The sequence below is a fragment of the Panthera pardus genome, unplaced genomic scaffold (assembly GCF_024362965.1).
Source record: "Panthera pardus isolate Hobbes unplaced genomic scaffold, ASM2436296v1 HiC_scaffold_3, whole genome shotgun sequence".
Lineage (NCBI taxonomy): Eukaryota > Metazoa > Chordata > Mammalia > Carnivora > Felidae > Panthera > Panthera pardus.
Window position 1 is genome coordinate 36,561,831 of NW_026526876.1, and position 17,101 is coordinate 36,578,931.

Here is a 17,101-nt window from a genome sequence, read left to right on the forward strand (position 1 = left end):
AGGATTTTCATGCACGTTGTCTTACTTAACCTCCACTGACTCCTAATAAAGTTACACACACAGTACAGTTCTCCTTCAGTTAACAGATAAAGCAAAGGCTGGGGCCAGGTGGGCTGCTAAGCCATAGGAAACCAACCAGTCACAGGATGGGGTGACTGGTTGGTTTCACACTTTCAGCTTCTGAACTGCAAAGATAGCTCTAGCAGAGAAAGACCTCTTCTTCTTTTAGGGATTAAAGGTAGCTAACCAACCTTCCCTAATTCTAGGGTGGAACCTCTCAGGAAGGATAGAGTTCCTCCTAGGTTTTCCCAGTTTGGCTAGAGTAGGGTAATTATTCCGCAAGCTCAAGCTATATGGTAAAGAGCTCCACAAACTAGCTACATCCAATGAGCCCAAACTCAATATGGTGAAAATGTAGTAATTCAGGAAATTCTTCACCAGGAGTCAGTGTATGCACGTTTTCTTTATGTGCATTTGCTACAGAAAGGCTTTCATTAGTTTCTTGCAGGATTTGAACTAAAAAAGGCTAAGAACTACAATCCTTTATGCCTGCAAATACATTCTTTCTGGTTCAAGAGTGTGCGTTTATAGGGGTACCTTCCCAGGTTAAAACACCTGGTAGCTAAGAATAAGGGCATCCAAATGCCCACCCCACTTTAGTTAGGCCTCAAAACCTATACATAAGGCTAAGGGAACTGGATTAGCATTCACCTCCTGGAAGGGGAGGCTGCGTGTAAGGCCAAGGGCAGTCAGGAGCGCTTATGGTCAGTCCCCAGCAGGCCACTAACCGGCTGCGTAATCTTGGACACGTTGCATACCCTCTCTGGGCTTCAGTTTCCACATCTGCAAACTGGAAGTTGAGCTGCATGGTCTTCAAGGTCCTTCCCAGCTGAGAGCCTGGTACCAAGTAGGCCTGGCCAAGAAAGCAGCTTCCTGTGGGCGCGGTGCAGGGCTTTAACGGTCCCCCCCGCCTCCCCCGCTAGGGCCCGCGAAACCCTCCTCGACACGCCCCTTGGAGTGACGGCGCTTTCCCAACCGCAGCCCGAACATGGCTCCGCCCCTTCCCGGGGGCGTCCCATCGTGCCCCGCGCCGGGCTCCTAAAGCAGCGGGGCACCTCCCGCCTTTCCGCGGCCCCGACCCCGAACTCCTCTCCCCAGTTCTCCCGGGCGCCCTATCCTATCAACGTCTCGTGTCCCAGCCAATCACGCGGGCCAAGAGTCTCGCCTTTGGTCCACCCTCCTCCCAGCGCTCAGCCGGTCTGAGCTCAAGGCCTTTACCAGGCCAACCCAATCAGCGGCTGGCTCTCGCCTGCCCCACCCCAATTTCCCTCTCTTCAGCCAACCCGCGCGCCTCATTCCGCTGCCCGCCCAGCCAACCCGGGTCTTGAAACCAGCAGGCGAATGGGCGCAGGGCGGCCCTTCAACGCTGACCGCCTGGCCAATTGGGGATTCCGCGTGGCCAGGAGGGCAGCCAATCAACATGGAGCGCGGTGCCGCCGCGGAGAGGTCCGGCCCGAATATCCCTCCGCCTTCCTCCCTCCCTCTCTCTCCCTCCCTGCGAGCCGCCGTTCACTTACTGCCTCCCTTCCTTCTTTCTCCCTCCGCCACCCGAGCACCAGCCGCGCTCTGAGCTACCCCCGGGGTCCCTCCCCCGCCGCCAGAGGAGCAGCTGCCGCCGCCGCCAGCAGCAAATTAGGAGGGAGGAAGGAAGGAAAGGAGGAAGGAAAGGGAGCCGGGGCGACTACCAAGAGGGAGCCGGTGAATGGGCTTGTGGTGACCCCCGCCCCCCACCCCACCCTCCCTTCCCACCCGACCCCCAACCCCCATCCCCAGTTAGAGCCGCCGCCCGAGAGGCCGGACCGTCATCTTAGGAGGAATCCCCGCCACCACCTCCGCCATGGAGCTGATCACCATCCTCGAGAAGACCGTGTCTCCCGGTAGGACGCGGGGGCCGGGGGTCGGGCTGAGGTGACCGGGTGGGGGGAGGGGAAACCCTGGCCCCTCTGACCCTGTCCCCTTCCCGCTTTCCTTCCCCCCCAGATCGGCTGGAACTGGAAGCGGCGCAGAAGTTCTTGGAGCGTGCGGCCGTGGAAAACCTGGTGCGTGCCACCCCGCCGTCCCCCATCCCGCCGTCCACCCATCCCCTGCGTGCGGGCCTTCCCGCCCTCCCGGAGGCCCAGGCCTCGGGAACCCACCCCGCCCCATTCCGTCCCCCTCCCCCCCCGTCCAACCTAACCCCGCCGTCGGGAAGCCGGTGGGTGTGTCCCGCCCCGGGCCCCGGCAGCTGGCCAATGGCGCGGCGCGCCGGGGTGACTGCCGCCCAATCGCCGCGCGGCCTGAGGGCGGCGGTGCAGCGGGAGGGAGAAAGAGGGAGAGAAGGGAAGTTAGGTTGCGCGGCGCTGCGTGTTCAGCAAGGGTGGGGGTGGGGGAGCCGGGCCTAGGGGCCATGTGGAAGATCGGAGCCCAGCTGCCCGCCCTGCTCTGACCCGGGCCGGCTTCTCCTTCCAGTCCCGTGCCCCCTATGATTCTCTCCACCTACTTCCCAGAGTCTACCCTTTCCTATGTCCCTTGGTTGTGTGCTCATGGCCAGGCCTGGTACCCGAATACCTCCTAACCCGTTCCGGCAATGTTTCTCCCTTTTCTGCCTGGTTATTCCTCCATGGGTTATTTAGTTTTGGGTTCGGAGGGGGTTGGGGGTTTTGGGTTTTTTTGGTTTTACTTCGATCGGTAGAGACTGATCTGTATCCATACAGCGGGCTGAGGCTCATCCTTGATCGGGCCTGTTTCCAGATGAAATCACAGAGGAAAGTTCCTCATTTTAATATTTTCAAGTTTAAGGGGTATAGAAAAAATGAAGATGAGTCCACTAGACTGGATCTCTGCATAAAAAACGTGTGATGGATGGGGTTGAAACAGCCTCTGTGGCAGTAACGATTCTCTTTGATGTCCCTCTTACTGGGGGGGATGGGGAGCAGGTGGAAAGGTAGTTGATACTTGACATCTTTTAAAGGTAATAGAAAATAAGCCTAAATAACGCCATAACCAAATGTGTTCCTTTGTTGTTCAGACAAAATATAAGCAAAAAAAGTGACGAGGCTTATTTTATACAAACTGTCTTAAATCCCCCCCCCTTATGTGCTAGTTTTTACTACTCTTTTTATCCTTAAATTTTTCATAGAAAGGGTTTTTTTCAGTAGTCAAGACCAGTAATAATACGTCCATTTGGGGTATGTTCCTGTTTCTGCCTCTGCTAATTGATAAGCGTTTTGTCTTATTCCTAACATTTTATTTCCGACATTCCTAATATTTTTTAGTGGTATATAATTAATAAAACCTTTAAGAATTATCTTCTGCTGTGACTGCAGAACTTGTTAGTGGTAAGAAATTGTCTGCTTTGGTTTTTCCTATTGGAAAACTTTTCCAATTGGACAGAGCTCTCTGTAGGGAAGAGGAGTGTGTCTTAAAATTTGTAAACAGGGGGTAGTTTAGGGGTCCTATGCGTTACAGAAGATTGAGTACGCTTTTCAGAAATGCACTATGTTTGGTGGACAGCTCAAGTCCAAAATATATAGGAGCCTTTCGTGTGTTAACTGTTGACTCTTAAACATAAAATCATTTTTCTTGGCAAATTTGCCTTGACATTTTCATCTTTCAGTTTTCTCCTGTTTCCAAATATTGTGAGATTTTCCAAGTTGTCTTTTTTCATTGTTCCCCTCTTGCTGAGCACTTCAAGCTATAAAACAGAGGACTAGCCTTCTAAATCTGTGTTTTAGGTTTTTAAGTATTTACCTCTGTTATACAAGATTACCTGCCTATGTGAGATCAAAAGCCACCCTGAATATTCATCTTGGACTAAGATTTTTTTTTTTTTTTTTTTTTTGATTTAGAGAGACAATTTTACTTTCTACCCTGTCCTAACATATTGGTTCATTTAATAAGTGTTTATTGAGTATCAGGCATTATTACCTAGAAGAATCCTTTGACTACTAGACTGTCAAACTTATTTTTTTCTGGGAGACCTAATAGGAAGATTCAGGCAGTAAGAATTATGTTGGTAGGAAAATCTGTACTCTTGTTAAGTGCTGAGTCTGCAAGGGAAGATGGATGACTTCCTTGTGTACCATATAACATTTTTATAGAAATCTTGAAGTAGTATTGTAGCATTTTCTGAGACGTGATATGTCCTGAAAAACTTAAGTTTCCCCCAGCGTTGTGGTGCTCTGGAAGCTATCCTCAATCGGTGAAATTCCCCAAAGAGATTTTCATTCACACGTGCATCTTCTCTTAATAGCCCACTTTCCTTGTGGAACTGTCCAGAGTGCTGGCAAATCCAGGAAACAGTCAGGTTGCCAGAGTTGCAGCTGGTCTACAAATCAAGAACTCTTTGACGTCTAAAGACCCAGATATCAAGGCACAATATCAGCAGAGGTGGCTTGCAATTGATGCTAATGCTCGACGGGAAGTCAAGAATTACGTAAGTAACTTCATTTCCTTTTGGTTGTGTTAGCCCTTGGGAACAAGAAACATCCCTTCACCCCCACCCCATCCTTTCCTCCTGGACCCCCTGCAAGAAACATCTTGATCAGTTCTGTCGTTTACATAGGATGGAGCTGACAGTGTAATAGGTTTCTGAGATCTAAGCCTCACTTAAAGATAAAAATTGTATGTGATTAAAATTTCCTTTCTCAGTTCAGCTTGTCTGTACTGTGCCATCATTTCCCATTAATGAATGCATTGGAATTTTTTTCAGAACTAAGGTAAACTGTAGCGGTTTGGGGAACTTGCATTAGATGCCACAACTTGTAGAATCTGTGAATTGACATAGTATATGAATTGGTGGTTCCTCAACTTGAACTATCTGAATCACTTAGGAATGTATAACAGTAGTATATTTCCAAGCTCCCTCCAGAGATTCTGTTTTGGAGTTAGGCTTGAGTATTTTGTAAATATTCCTGTCTTCCAACATGATTTTTTTTTTTCACAGCCAGCCCCTGCTCGTGTTGAAGTTCTGCTGTAGATAATTCTCATTGTTTGGTGATATAAGGCATGACACAGTGTGGGGTTCAAAGGGGAACTAAATGGTGTCCTGGGCCTTTCAAGCCCAAAGAATTGGCAAAATAAGAATATGATGTTAATGATGCTTTTATCTACTTAGCAAATTAGGAAAACTTCCTTAAGAAACATCTGGCCTTTAATCAGGGTGTTCAAAGAGTGGACTGATGAGGTTTGAGGAAAGTAGGATGTCCCTTGCATCATGGAGTTCTTGTGACTTTGTTGTTGAATTAAAATCCATAATTCTAGCTGCAGCGAAACATTCAAAATATACGGCCAGATGTCCTCCCCACCCACCCTACTTAATGAGGTTCTTAGTGGTCTGTCTTAATGTGGATAAGGCACCAAAAACGGTAAGTCAAGCAGTTGGTCCTTGGTATTTAGGGGGAAACCGGTGGGGGTGGGGATGGGGGGCGGGATTCCTAAATGTGTGCTTGTACATGTCATGATTCTACACATCATATTTACTGTTTCCTGGTTTTAGGTGTCAGCATTAGGTAAATATGTGCCCCTTGAGGCAATGAGCTCTCTTTCAAGTTATATATCCCTTCCCTCTCCAGTCTTACACGAAGGTACTTATGACTGGGAACTAGATTATGAAAGCCAATTTATTTTGAATCTTTTTTGGAATATGTAGAGCTATTTCTATCCACATTGGGTCTGCTTATGTAATAACATTATAATCTTCCCTTCAGTAATTTGATACAAATGAAGCTCATTCATCAGTCACTGGAAATCTTGGTGCGTGTAGTGCCCATTCAGTTTCTCTTCTTCCTTGAATTACGCAGTAGTAAATGAGAGGAGACCTGATTAGAACTGTAATTGACTCTTTTTGGCACATCACTCCTTTAACACTTTTTTAAATTTGGGTGAATTTTGTATATGCGTTGTTGAACCCTTCTGCATGGAAAAAAAAGACCAGCTGATAGGGCCTTTTTTCCCTTTCGTAGCACCTCTGGTAATTAGTACTTTCTCAGTGTTGATGGTTATTTCTTTTTTGAAATGTGGGTCTTGGACACAGTTGAGAGCTACTTCGTTATTCTTCTTATTTCTGATAATGAATATAATCATTAGGATTACCCCAGGTCAAAAAAAAAAAAAAATTTCTGTACTTAGGAGTTGGACATTTGTGACCCCTAAATCACCTCAAGTAGTATTAATTAAGAGTTTTCCAGAAGCAATTTAAAGGAGAAAAGATAAAGTTACAATGGGATTCGGTGCTCTCTGCATCTGTACTAGGAGACGGTGTGGCATAGTGGAAAGGCACTTTGAACTGGAACTCTTAGTCGGACTTGGGTTGATACCTGTTCGGCCCCTGCTGTTTTGGACCGGTCGTCTCATCCCCACTCGCCCACTCCATGTCTTCGGTGTGCAGTTTTTCGGCGTGCCATTCCAGCTCTGGTAACCCTAGAGAGCAAAGCCTTCCTTTAGAATCAATCAGAACAGTTTGTTACTGGGCAGAGCTGTTGGCAGTGGGGATAGGGGATGATATACTGTATAGGGGAAGGATGGGGAGTTCATTATTATTAGCTACAAAGCAGGATACTAAGTGACCTGACCCAGTCAGCAGAGCTGGCCTGAATATCTGGCAGCTAGTCTTTGTCCTGTGTTCATGCCAGGAACAGTTAACTGTTTGCCTTTTGAGTGCACTGGTGATTCTTAGTGAGTTCATTGACTGAATTAGCTGATTGTGGTAATGATTAACTCTGGGTCAGTTGTGGCTTCATCCTTTATCTGTACCTGTGCCTTTACCCTTTACATAAATCCTTGTATGATTATCATTTCAAAGAAGACCAGTTTAATGATAAGCAGATCTCCTTTTAATTGGCGTATCTAACTAGTTCTTGGTATCTGTTGAAAGCGGAGAGAAGAGTTCTCTGATTCTTGGGCAAACAAAACAAATCCTTCTAGATTGGAAGTTAAAGAAGGATTCATTCTTAGGTGTTGGTAACATCATTAACTTTGTGTCTGCGCTTAGTGATGTTCCCTGACCAAGGCCTTTCTATGAAAGTCATCCCGGGTGCTAAATTGTCAATGACCAGAGGGAAGAGGCTATGTTCCATGTTTCACGAGTGGGAAGCTCTCTTCCCTGAATCAGGCTAGACCATGATCTACAGTGAATCAGACCCATTTGAATGCCCCAGAGTTAGCCTCATTCTAAAACCCCCCATTTTGTGTCCACAAAATAAGGCCGTGAGCATCCTCCCATTGTACCACCGACAAGGAGCCTGGAAGGTGAATTTTGTCATCCCTTGCCTTCTAACGTTGTCTCCCTTCTGACTGTTTGTTGTTTTCTTACGTTGCATTGAACGTTGACGTGAGGTGTCTGTCTGGCTTTGGAGAATTCCATTTAGAAGCAGGGGGCGGTTAGTTTTGTTTCTAGGCTCTGGGACAATGTTGATTATGCAGGTATTAGTACTGAGGCTGGTTTTGTTTTTGTATTTTGACAGCTGACTATACCACTTAGGCCTTTTCTACTTTCGCATGTTGCAGAAAATTGAGACTGATATAAGAGGTTTGGCGGTAGGCAAAATGTGTTCAAATATTATTAGAAATTGATATCTTTCATCTTGTTTTGTGTGTGTGTGCAGGTTTTGCAGACTTTGGGCACAGAAACTTACCGGCCTAGTTCTGCCTCACAATGTGTGGCTGGTATTGCTTGTGCGGAGATCCCAGTGAACCAATGGCCAGAGCTCATTCCTCAGCTGGTGGCCAATGTCACAAACCCCAACAGCACAGAGCACATGAAAGAGTCGACATTGGAAGCTATTGGTTACATTTGCCAAGATATAGTAAGTACTGCCTTCTGTATCTAACATACATAGCTCTGATTCCCCCGGTTGTCCCATGCATGGTACTACGATTGTTCTTTATCATACGATGGAGGAAACCAAGCTACTACAGAGTGTTTTTGCAAGTAGGACTGCTTTTTTGTAATCTAGACTTCTATATTTGGATAGCTGGCTTATCCTCATATTGCTAATCATGCCCTAACGTAAAGAGACTTGAGGGTTGCAAACTCAAAAGTAGAAATCTGTATGCTTGGAGAGGTATAGATTCTAGACTCTTAAAGGAAGATATTCTCTGCCTTAGAACATCCCTGACCTGGATCCCTTTCTCAAGATCCTCAGTGTACCAAGGATGCTGTGTTATTTTTCTTCGTTTATTTTTTTTTTTACAGAAACAGTTTGCCAACCCTTGCTGTAGTTGGCTTAGCCACCATAGGCACAGCATAGTTTGTGAAATGCAGCCCTCCTGGGACTCTGGCTGCTGCTGAGGTTACCACCCTTGGTGTCTGTTTTCATATACAGACTTGATGAAGCAAAGACGTCCACAGCACTTTACCTGGACTTAGACTGCCTAGATGGTGTGCCTAGGTATTGATCCTTGGTCCTCAGAAGCTTTACTTCAGTCGGTACAGATAGACTAGAAAAAACACCAGCCTGCCATTTCCCTTTCACAAGAGGGGGAAGAAAAAGTCAGCATTACCTCATGTCCAGAGTCATCGTGCTAAGAAATCAGATGAAGTTGATGAGTTTAACTTGTTTCAGATTGATTTTGGACGACTAGACCTTGGGATATTTTGCAGGTGATTTGTCCCTAAATGGAAATGTGTGGAAAGAGATCAGAGAAAGTCATGATACTCACTCGAGTGATTTCACAGTTAAAAGGACTGCTGATTAGTCATGAGCTCATTATTTTACTCACTGCGCTTCTCTGCTCGTTTCAGGACCCAGAGCAGCTACAGGATAAATCCAATGAGATTCTGACTGCCATAATCCAGGGGATGAGGAAAGAGGAGCCCAGTAATAATGTGAAGCTGGCGGCTACTAATGCACTCCTGAACTCATTGGAGTTCACCAAAGCAAACTTTGACAAAGAGGTGAGTCTCTTTCGACAAAAAGGCTTAGAAGGTGCGGAGTAACAATCAAATGAAAGGGCTTTTGGTTTTGTTTGGTTTTGTTTTGTTTTAAGTTTTGTGATTTAGTGCACTACTAGGTGCACTCATTTCCATTCAAGATTTGTGTTATGTAAGAAATGGTCTTGGAGTAGGTGTTTGCCTTTTTTCATGAGGCTTTGGGGAAAATGTGATCTGAAGTGTTTCTAAGCTTAGGTTTTTCCTTCTGCAGATCAAAATGTGGATGTGCTCTGAGATTTTAAAAATACGACTGAAGTTGTAGAGCTTACTTCAAAAGGGCGGGGGGCACCTGGGTGGCTCAGTGGGTTGAGCATCTGACTTAATTTCAGCTCTGGTCATGATCCCAGGTCGTAGGATAGAGTCCTGTGGTGTCTCTGTGCTGAGCGTCGAGCCTGTTTAAAATTCTCTCGCTCTCTCTCTTTCTCTGTAAAGAAAGCAGGGGGTTGGGGGGTAACTGGCTGGCTCAGCTGGTAGAGCATGTAACTCTTGATCTTGAGGTCACATGCTTGAGCCCCACGTTGGCCATAGAATGTACTTGAAAAAAAAATTATAGAAGTTGAACTATTTCACACCTCCTTAGAAGGGTGCTTTTGAAAATTAATATATAAAGAAAGTTTATCTTGCCTGAAAGTATTTCCCCCTATTACTTAAGTTCTGTTAAAATCTATAGTAACCTAACATTTACATCTTAACCATTGTAAATGTACAATTCAGTAGTGTTAAACATATTCCCGTTGTTTTGCAACCAGTCTCCAGAACTTTTTGATCTTGCAAAACTGCAACTGTATGCATTAAACAACTCTATGTTTTCCCCTTCCCAGGCCCTGGCAACCACTCTTTCACTTTCTGTTTCTATGAATTTGATTACACTAGATACCTTATTTAAGTGTAATCAGTCATACAGTATTTGATTTGCCTTTTGGTGACCGGCTTACTTCATTTAACATAATGTCTTGGGTTCATCCATGTCGCAGCGTGTGTCGGAATTTCCTTTCTCAGGCTGAATAATATTCTGTTGTGGGTATACATCATGTTTTGTTTATTCATCTGTCGGTGGACATGTGGGCTGCTTCCTTTCATCTTCTGGCTGTTGTGAATACTGCTGCTATGGGCATGGGTATACAACTAGGTCTTTGAGGCCCTGGTTTCAGTTCTCTGGGACATATATACTCAAGTGGAATTGCTGGATTATATGATCTGAAAGTTTTTTTGTATCTGTGTGTGTTGACACTTCAGCTGTGCTTTTTGCCATTTCTTGGTCTTGTGGACAAAGTAGGGAGGTCCAAGAAGACAAAGCAAATTGTAATTCTAATTGTTTAGGAAGTAGGCTTTTTCCTTCCACATTTCAGAAGCTTTAGCATAGTAGCAAATAAGTTCATTGCTCTGTTCTCCGGTATCGTACCACATTTGATGGGGATTTGCCACCTCCCGGAAAACAAATTTGTCCCCTAAGTAAAGCAGATGTTTTGAATTCTCAAATTTTAAATATAAAGAAATGGATTTTCCTAATGTAGGGATTTTTGTTTGTAACCATTTTTATTTAAACTCTGTGACCTACATTTTCCTTTCTACTTCCTCCTTGGAGTCTTGTTAGTGAAGGTCATTTTGGGGATTAAAAGATTAGGGACCTCTTTAGAGGGCAGGTCATATAATAGACACTGGGGGCAAACTCTTTTATAGCTTTCACAGTGCCATTACTATGTCAGGGCAAAGCTGCTCAGTTGGTCAGGGTTATGGGAGTGCTAGGTGTTCCCTGAAGAGATAGTCTAGGATCTTCATATATGTGAAGAATCTTATTCTCTTCTTTTTATTCTTCCTACAGTCCGAGAGGCACTTTATTATGCAGGTGGTCTGTGAAGCCACACAGTGTCCAGATACAAGGGTAAGTATGAGGTCAGATAATATCTGTCTTCCATCTTTCCTAGGAAATGCCGTCTCTAGCATAGTAGTTTGAAATGTTGGGAATCAGGGGCACCTGGGTGACTCAGTTGGTTAAGCGTCTGACTCTTGGTTTCAGCTTAGGTCATGATCCCCTGGATCGTGAGTTTGAGCCCCACGTCAGGCTCTGTGCTGACAGCACGGAACCTGCTTGGGATTCTCTCTCTGCCCCTCCCCTGCTTGTACTGTCTCTCTCCCTCTCAAAACAAATGAATAAACATTAAAAAATAAAAAATAAATAGATGTTGGGAATCAGGTGATTTCAGAAATAAGGTTTGGCTGACATCTAACATTGTTTTTAGTAAAAGAGGGAAAAACAGTACTTGGAAAGTTAACATAATGTAAGTTGCTATGGTCTTATAAAAGGTTTAAGAAGAAATGGTTTTTGGTCCCCTTTGCTACTTAATTGCTGTAATTACACAAGTGATTGTTTTCCATTGTAGCCATTGAAACAGCTTTTGCTGTTGCTGTAACCTAAACCTTGACCCTCGAGACAGGTGGGAGTAACATCCAGTCTCAGTGGCATTTGTGACTTTAGTCCCACCATAGGCTCCACAGGCACCTTTAAAGTTGAAAGAAAGAGGAAAAAGGAAAGAGGAAAAATAAATAGGGCTAGTGAAAAAAACTAAGGGAAGAGATTGATTTTTGGGAAATGATGACATTACCCAAATGTACCTCAACTGACCCTTTAGGTTACTGTCCCATTTGTGTGAAGTAGTTCTATGTCTTTGTCAGACTACATTGTTAAACTAAATAGCAAAGTAATCTTTTCTTCTTAAAAGGTACGAGTGGCTGCCTTACAAAATCTGGTAAAGATAATGTCCTTATATTATCAGTACATGGAGACGTATATGGGTCCTGCTCTTTTTGCTGTAAGTATTTCTGTTCTATGTATTTCAGCATGTAGCTAGTTGCAAAGCCCATCGTTTTTGCTGTCTTGTTATTTCTGTAATTTTTTTACTTAATGTTCTGAAATCAAGAAAACTCCTGGAGTCCTGAGTGTTAATGTTGACGCTCATCACTAATGTACTAAGCAGACTTGTACTATCTTTGTGCTGGTAAAGAGTGTATTTTTAAATCAGTTTCCTGTTTCTACCTTTCCTTCCAGACGTAGCGTTCATAAATCTACGTTTTTGACACTTGAGTGTCTGTGGTTAGAAGCAGGGGTCTAACTTGAACTAGCACTTAATCGGGGTCTGCGGTGTCATTTTTTTTTCCTCTTAAGATCACAATTGAAGCAATGAAAAGTGACATTGATGAGGTGGCCCTACAAGGGATAGAATTCTGGTCCAATGTGTGTGATGAGGAAATGGACTTGGCCATTGAGGCTTCTGAGGTGAGCCTGGGAGAAAGTCGGTGCCGCGGGGAGAGGGCTGTTTCTCTTTGGGCTTCGGGACGTAGCTCCTTTATGGGCATTACTCTCCTCTGGGAAGGCCTTATTTTGACTCGGCTTAGAGGGCGTCTCCATTTGTAGAGATTTTGCTTTCTCTGCTAGCCAAAGCTTCTCAGGAGGGAGACAGACCCTTAGTGAGGCATGTCATGCTTTTACCAATCAGCCAGACAGGATTTATTATAAATGTTGGTATTAGTACCGTGAACACAAGGGGGCAGCTGGCAGTCACCATTTAATGAGGTGATGTCTGACGCCGAATTATTTCCTTTTGGAAGTCCTTATGCAAGCACGGGATGCATAATTGCCAGTTTACTAACTCTGGTGAAGGAATTTGATCTAGACAGAGGGGCTAGTTCTGCACTTTGCAGTCTTTGAACTCAAGCTTTGTTTCCAGCCTTCACTGTCTTGCACACTAAGAAACAGTTTTATTTTTGGCATCATTACATAAACTTAGTACATCTCTTGATCCAAAGGTTAGTTAGATGACATCTTGTTAATATGAATTGAGCTTGTGAAAAAGGAATGTAGTTCTTACGATTGCCTTGGCCCTTTAAGGTGGATTTATATGTATGGCCTAAAAGAATCCCATTGAAGTAGACCAAAAAGTGAGCGCCTCCAGAGATCACAGCGAATGTTACATTTGCTAGGTGTATTTCTGTACAGACCCCTGGGCACCTCTTATTGTATGCCTCTAGTATCCGCCTGTTTGCCGCCGTCCAGAATTTGCTTTTATGTTTTTCCTCAGGCAGCCGAACAAGGACGACCTCCTGAGCACACCAGCAAGTTTTATGCCAAGGGAGCACTCCAGTACCTGGTTCCCATCCTCACACAGACACTAACCAAACAGGTGAGTTACCTCACAGATCTAGCCGGGGAAGCCGTGAAACCTTGTTGAGGATTGATTTGCTGCGGAACAGTTTCCGTGAGGGAACTCGGCAACTCTGCAGCCGGTTGGCGTTCTGTTCCGCTTGACTCGGGAACAACCAAACAGATCTCTAAGATCCTCTGGACTCTGAGTTGTTTGTGAGGGAGGACTGGGTCTGACCGTTTCGGTCTTGATGGCAGACGAGCTACATCCGCTGCTGCTCTGATTTGAGCCTTGTCCAAAGGCGTGCGGGGGGACCTACGCTACGAAAGTTGCAGTGAAGGTTAGCGAGAGAGATGTACTAGTTTAGGCCACTTAATTTATCTGCTAACATCTGGATTGTTCTCATGAGTTCACAGTACGTGTGTACACTTTTCAAATGTTGGTGAGGTTGGCTGAGAATTATTCACATCCCAGTGAAGGACGTCAACCCGTGGAAGAAATTTCTGATCCTTCATGATTATTAACATCCATAAGATTCAGGACAAAGGAAAAGTAATGACTTCATAAAGATGGGGGTATAAGGGATATATACAGAAGTGTATTTTATAAGGAGTGTATCTTGGCATCGTTCCCTTTTGATTTGGGGCATGACAGTCTTTCTTGGTGTGGTGTTTGGAAAGATTGTGTATCTCCTCCCTCCTGATACATGTAAAATATTACCAGAGGGCTGGGAGTGCTCTGAGGAAACCTTGTTGTCACTTTGAGCACTGCAGAATTTCCTTGGAAGCAGGGAGGTTACTTGGTTTTAGGAAAGTACGTGACTTTCAATACAACAATCTCAAAAGATAAGTAGAGACGTATTTGGTTTGAAGTGGACTGGGTTCTCTCTCAAATTTTCGTCTCATCTTTGAGTTTTACAGCCACTTTTTATCTTTTGACCTTAGTGTCTTCGCTTTTGTACATTTTTGTTGTGTTTTTCGCATTTGGGAACAAATCATTCTTTAGGTGTGTAATATCCTGAAGGTGCCTAAGGCAGCCTACCTTAAATTGATTGTGTGGTGTGAGTAGCCACAGTCAGGAAGCTAGGCCTTGAATTCTAGTTTCCGGAGAAATGCGAATGGAATCTTGGTTTTGACGTTGGTTTTGGTTTAACTTTTCATTGAACTGTAATAATTATTAGCACACCAGAAGCCGCCTCACGGCTTCTTCCGAGTCATTCACTCCCTCACCTTTACTACCGTAAATTAATTTTGACTGAATTTGGGCTTTACATAACTAGAATCATACGGCATATACTCTTGCTTTGCCTTTCACTTGCCGTGTGTCCCAGTTTCATCCTTCTTGTTGCATGTAGCGCGAGTCGTCTGTGTCCTTGTGTAGTATGAAGTGGGACTTCCCTCTGTCTGCATCACAGGCTATGCTGCGATGAGTCTTTATAGAAGAGATTCAAACAGAAAGGTTTTCATGGGGTGGCTCAGTCGGTTGAGTGTCCAACTCCTGATTTCGGCTCCGGTCACGATCTCCTGGCTCATGAGATCGAGCTCTGCGTTGGGCTCCACGCCGACAGCGTGGAGCCTGTTGGGGATTCTCGCTCTGTTCCTCCCCTGCTCACGTGCCTGTGTGCTCTCTCAGAATAAATAAGTAAACTTTAATATTGTATATACGTATATATACGTTTGTACGTGGAAAGGTTTTATATTTTATGTACATCCGCAAAACTTAAGTTCCAGTGACATCTGGGAGTAGTCAGAAGACCTTTGGAGGTAGTGGATTTTTTTTTTTGAGTTGAAGTGATTCTTTGAACAAAAACTGAACTAGTGCCACATTCTCTTCATCAGGACGAAAATGACGACGACGACGACTGGAACCCCTGCAAAGCAGCAGGCGTGTGCCTCATGCTTCTGGCCACCTGCTGTGAAGATGACATCGTCCCACATGTCCTCCCCTTCATTAAAGAACACATCAAGAACCCGGATTGGCGGTACCGGGATGCAGCAGTAATGGCTTTTGGCTGTATCTTGGAAGGACCAGAGCCCAATCAGCTCAAACCACTAGTTATACAGGTGAGGCTGGGGGCTTTTAAATGGGATATTTATTACTTGAGCTTTTTACTTGAGAGTGTGCCTTTATTTTAAAAACGAAACTGTACGTAGTCCTCCACAAAGGTAATTTCTGGATTGTTAACAAAACTCAGGACTTGACAGAAAGGCAGAAAAAGTCCCCTTTAATCACGTGCTGAAGGATAACATTCTTAACTCTTAGCGTTGATCTGTGTCGCTGTCTTCTGTGTGCACATATGTGTGTGCGGCAGGATGGGCATCTTCCTGTGCAGCAGTCTCAGGACTTGTGTTTTCACTTACCTGCTGTGTCATAAACCTTCCCCGTAATTTTTATGTGATGATTCTGTCCTTGGGACACAATGATATCTGTGTAACGAAAAGTCTTGTGGAAACAGGGTGTTTATTTTACTGTTACAAAGCGCTACGAGAGCCCATTGGATCGGAGCGCAGTGCGGTGGAACTCGGCCTCTCCCAGTGGAGCCACACGCCATCGCCACTGCGTGGAGGTGCACCACCTGAGAGATTCGGCGGAAGTCTGCTGGAAGCTTTTTCTTGCTAGACTTTTTTTTTTTAATTTTTTTTTTTTTTTAAGGTTTTATTTATTTTTGAGACAGAGAGAGACCGAGCATGAACGGGGGAGGGGCAGAGAGAGAGGGAGACACAGAATTGGAAGCAGGCTCCAGGCTCCGAGCCGTCAGCCCAGAGCCCGACGCGGGGCTCGAACTCACGGATGGCGAGATCGTGACCTGAGCTGAAGTCGGACGCTTAACCGACTGAGCCACCCAGGCGCCCGTTTCTTGCTAGACTTCTAATAAAACTCTCTGCTGGGATTTGGTGAAGAGAGGACTGTTTCACTTTTCCTTTTGTTTTGATCACACTGTTGGATACAGGACAGACGTATCTTCTAAAATGACACACTGTCTTGATGCTTTGGGTTAAAACCCAACCATCAGGGGGCACTGGGTAGCTCAGTCAGAAGACCGTGGGACTCTTGGTCTTGGAGTCGTGAGTTGGAACCCCATGTTGGGTGTAGAGAGTACTGAAAAAAATTTTTAAGGAAAAATCCCAACCATCGGCATTTCCCCCTCCGAGGTGTCAGTCGACATGAATCTTAATCTTTGCTTCGCTTTGCTAATTGCTATTTTTGCAGGCTATGCCCACCCTAATAGAATTAATGAAAGACCCCAGTGTAGTTGTTCGAGATACAACCGCGTGGACTGTGGGCCGAATTTGTGAACTGCTCCCTGAAGCTGCCATCAATGATGTCTACTTAACTCCCCTGCTGCAGTGTCTGATTGAGGGCCTCAGTGCTGAACCCAGAGTGGCTTCAAACGTGTGCTGGGTAAGGGCTCTTCTTTCCACTGAGATATGGAGCTGGGCTGAGCCATGGGCAAGGAGGTAGGAAGTGTGGGAGAGAAATGGGTCTACCTCACTGGAAGGCCTTTTCTGAATAGCATCTCCTTTCTCATTTCTTCAATTAAAATGTGGGGGATGCCAATTGCATGAGCCAGTGGGAGCTGTTGACTCATGGTGAACTGGTTCCCAAACCATTTAGAACAGTCATGCTAACCCGGTGGGAAAACTATCTGGACCTGGTTTTCTTTCTTCAGTTGCTTGGGGAACAAGAAATTTTGATTAAGGTAGAGAGTTGCTAGCTACGAAAAGTACCATTGCTGAGAAGGGGGCAAAAGAGAAGGAAGGTAGGCGGCCCAAGTGCTGAGTCAGTGCAGGCTGAAGGTAGTTCATGAGGGACCTTTGGGGGTGTGGGGGAGGAAGTTCAGACAAGGAAGGAGTGGGGCTAAAAAGCCTTTCTGTAAGTGGAAAAAGAAATGACGTAGTGGCAGGTATTTGTGGCAGATGAAAGAACTCTGCTGCTGAGAGAGTTTGGGGTGGGACAAACAATATAAATAAACAAATACATAAATATTTAA

At 45.0% G+C, this 17,101-nt stretch overlaps 1 protein-coding gene and 1 long non-coding RNA gene across 3 annotated transcripts in view; one reads left to right on the forward strand and one right to left on the reverse strand.

Moving 5' to 3' along the window:
• Positions 1-1,503, reverse strand: part of LOC128774240 (uncharacterized) — a 28,859-nt gene extending 27,356 nt beyond the window's left edge. The window contains exon 1 of one of the 2 annotated variants that reach the window (XR_008418755.1): positions 819-1,503. This is a non-coding gene — a long non-coding RNA (uncharacterized LOC128774240). Of the gene's footprint in view, positions 1-788 lie in introns of both variants that reach the window. The other variant, XR_008418756.1, reaches the window with a different exon arrangement.
• A 47-nt stretch (positions 1,504-1,550) lies between these two features.
• Positions 1,551-17,101, forward strand: part of KPNB1 (karyopherin subunit beta 1) — a 28,360-nt gene continuing 12,809 nt past the window's right edge. Inside the window, exons 1-11 of the mRNA XM_053892853.1 lie at positions 1,551-1,937; positions 2,041-2,099; positions 4,292-4,474; positions 7,644-7,844; positions 8,783-8,935; positions 10,794-10,853; positions 11,692-11,781; positions 12,135-12,245; positions 13,048-13,149; positions 14,949-15,173; positions 16,321-16,512. Of these exons, the coding sequence (XP_053748828.1) occupies positions 1,898-1,937; positions 2,041-2,099; positions 4,292-4,474; positions 7,644-7,844; positions 8,783-8,935; positions 10,794-10,853; positions 11,692-11,781; positions 12,135-12,245; positions 13,048-13,149; positions 14,949-15,173; positions 16,321-16,512 (1,416 nt within the window). The 5' untranslated portion in view covers positions 1,551-1,897. The remainder of the gene's footprint in view (positions 1,938-2,040; positions 2,100-4,291; positions 4,475-7,643; positions 7,845-8,782; positions 8,936-10,793; positions 10,854-11,691; positions 11,782-12,134; positions 12,246-13,047; positions 13,150-14,948; positions 15,174-16,320; positions 16,513-17,101) is intronic.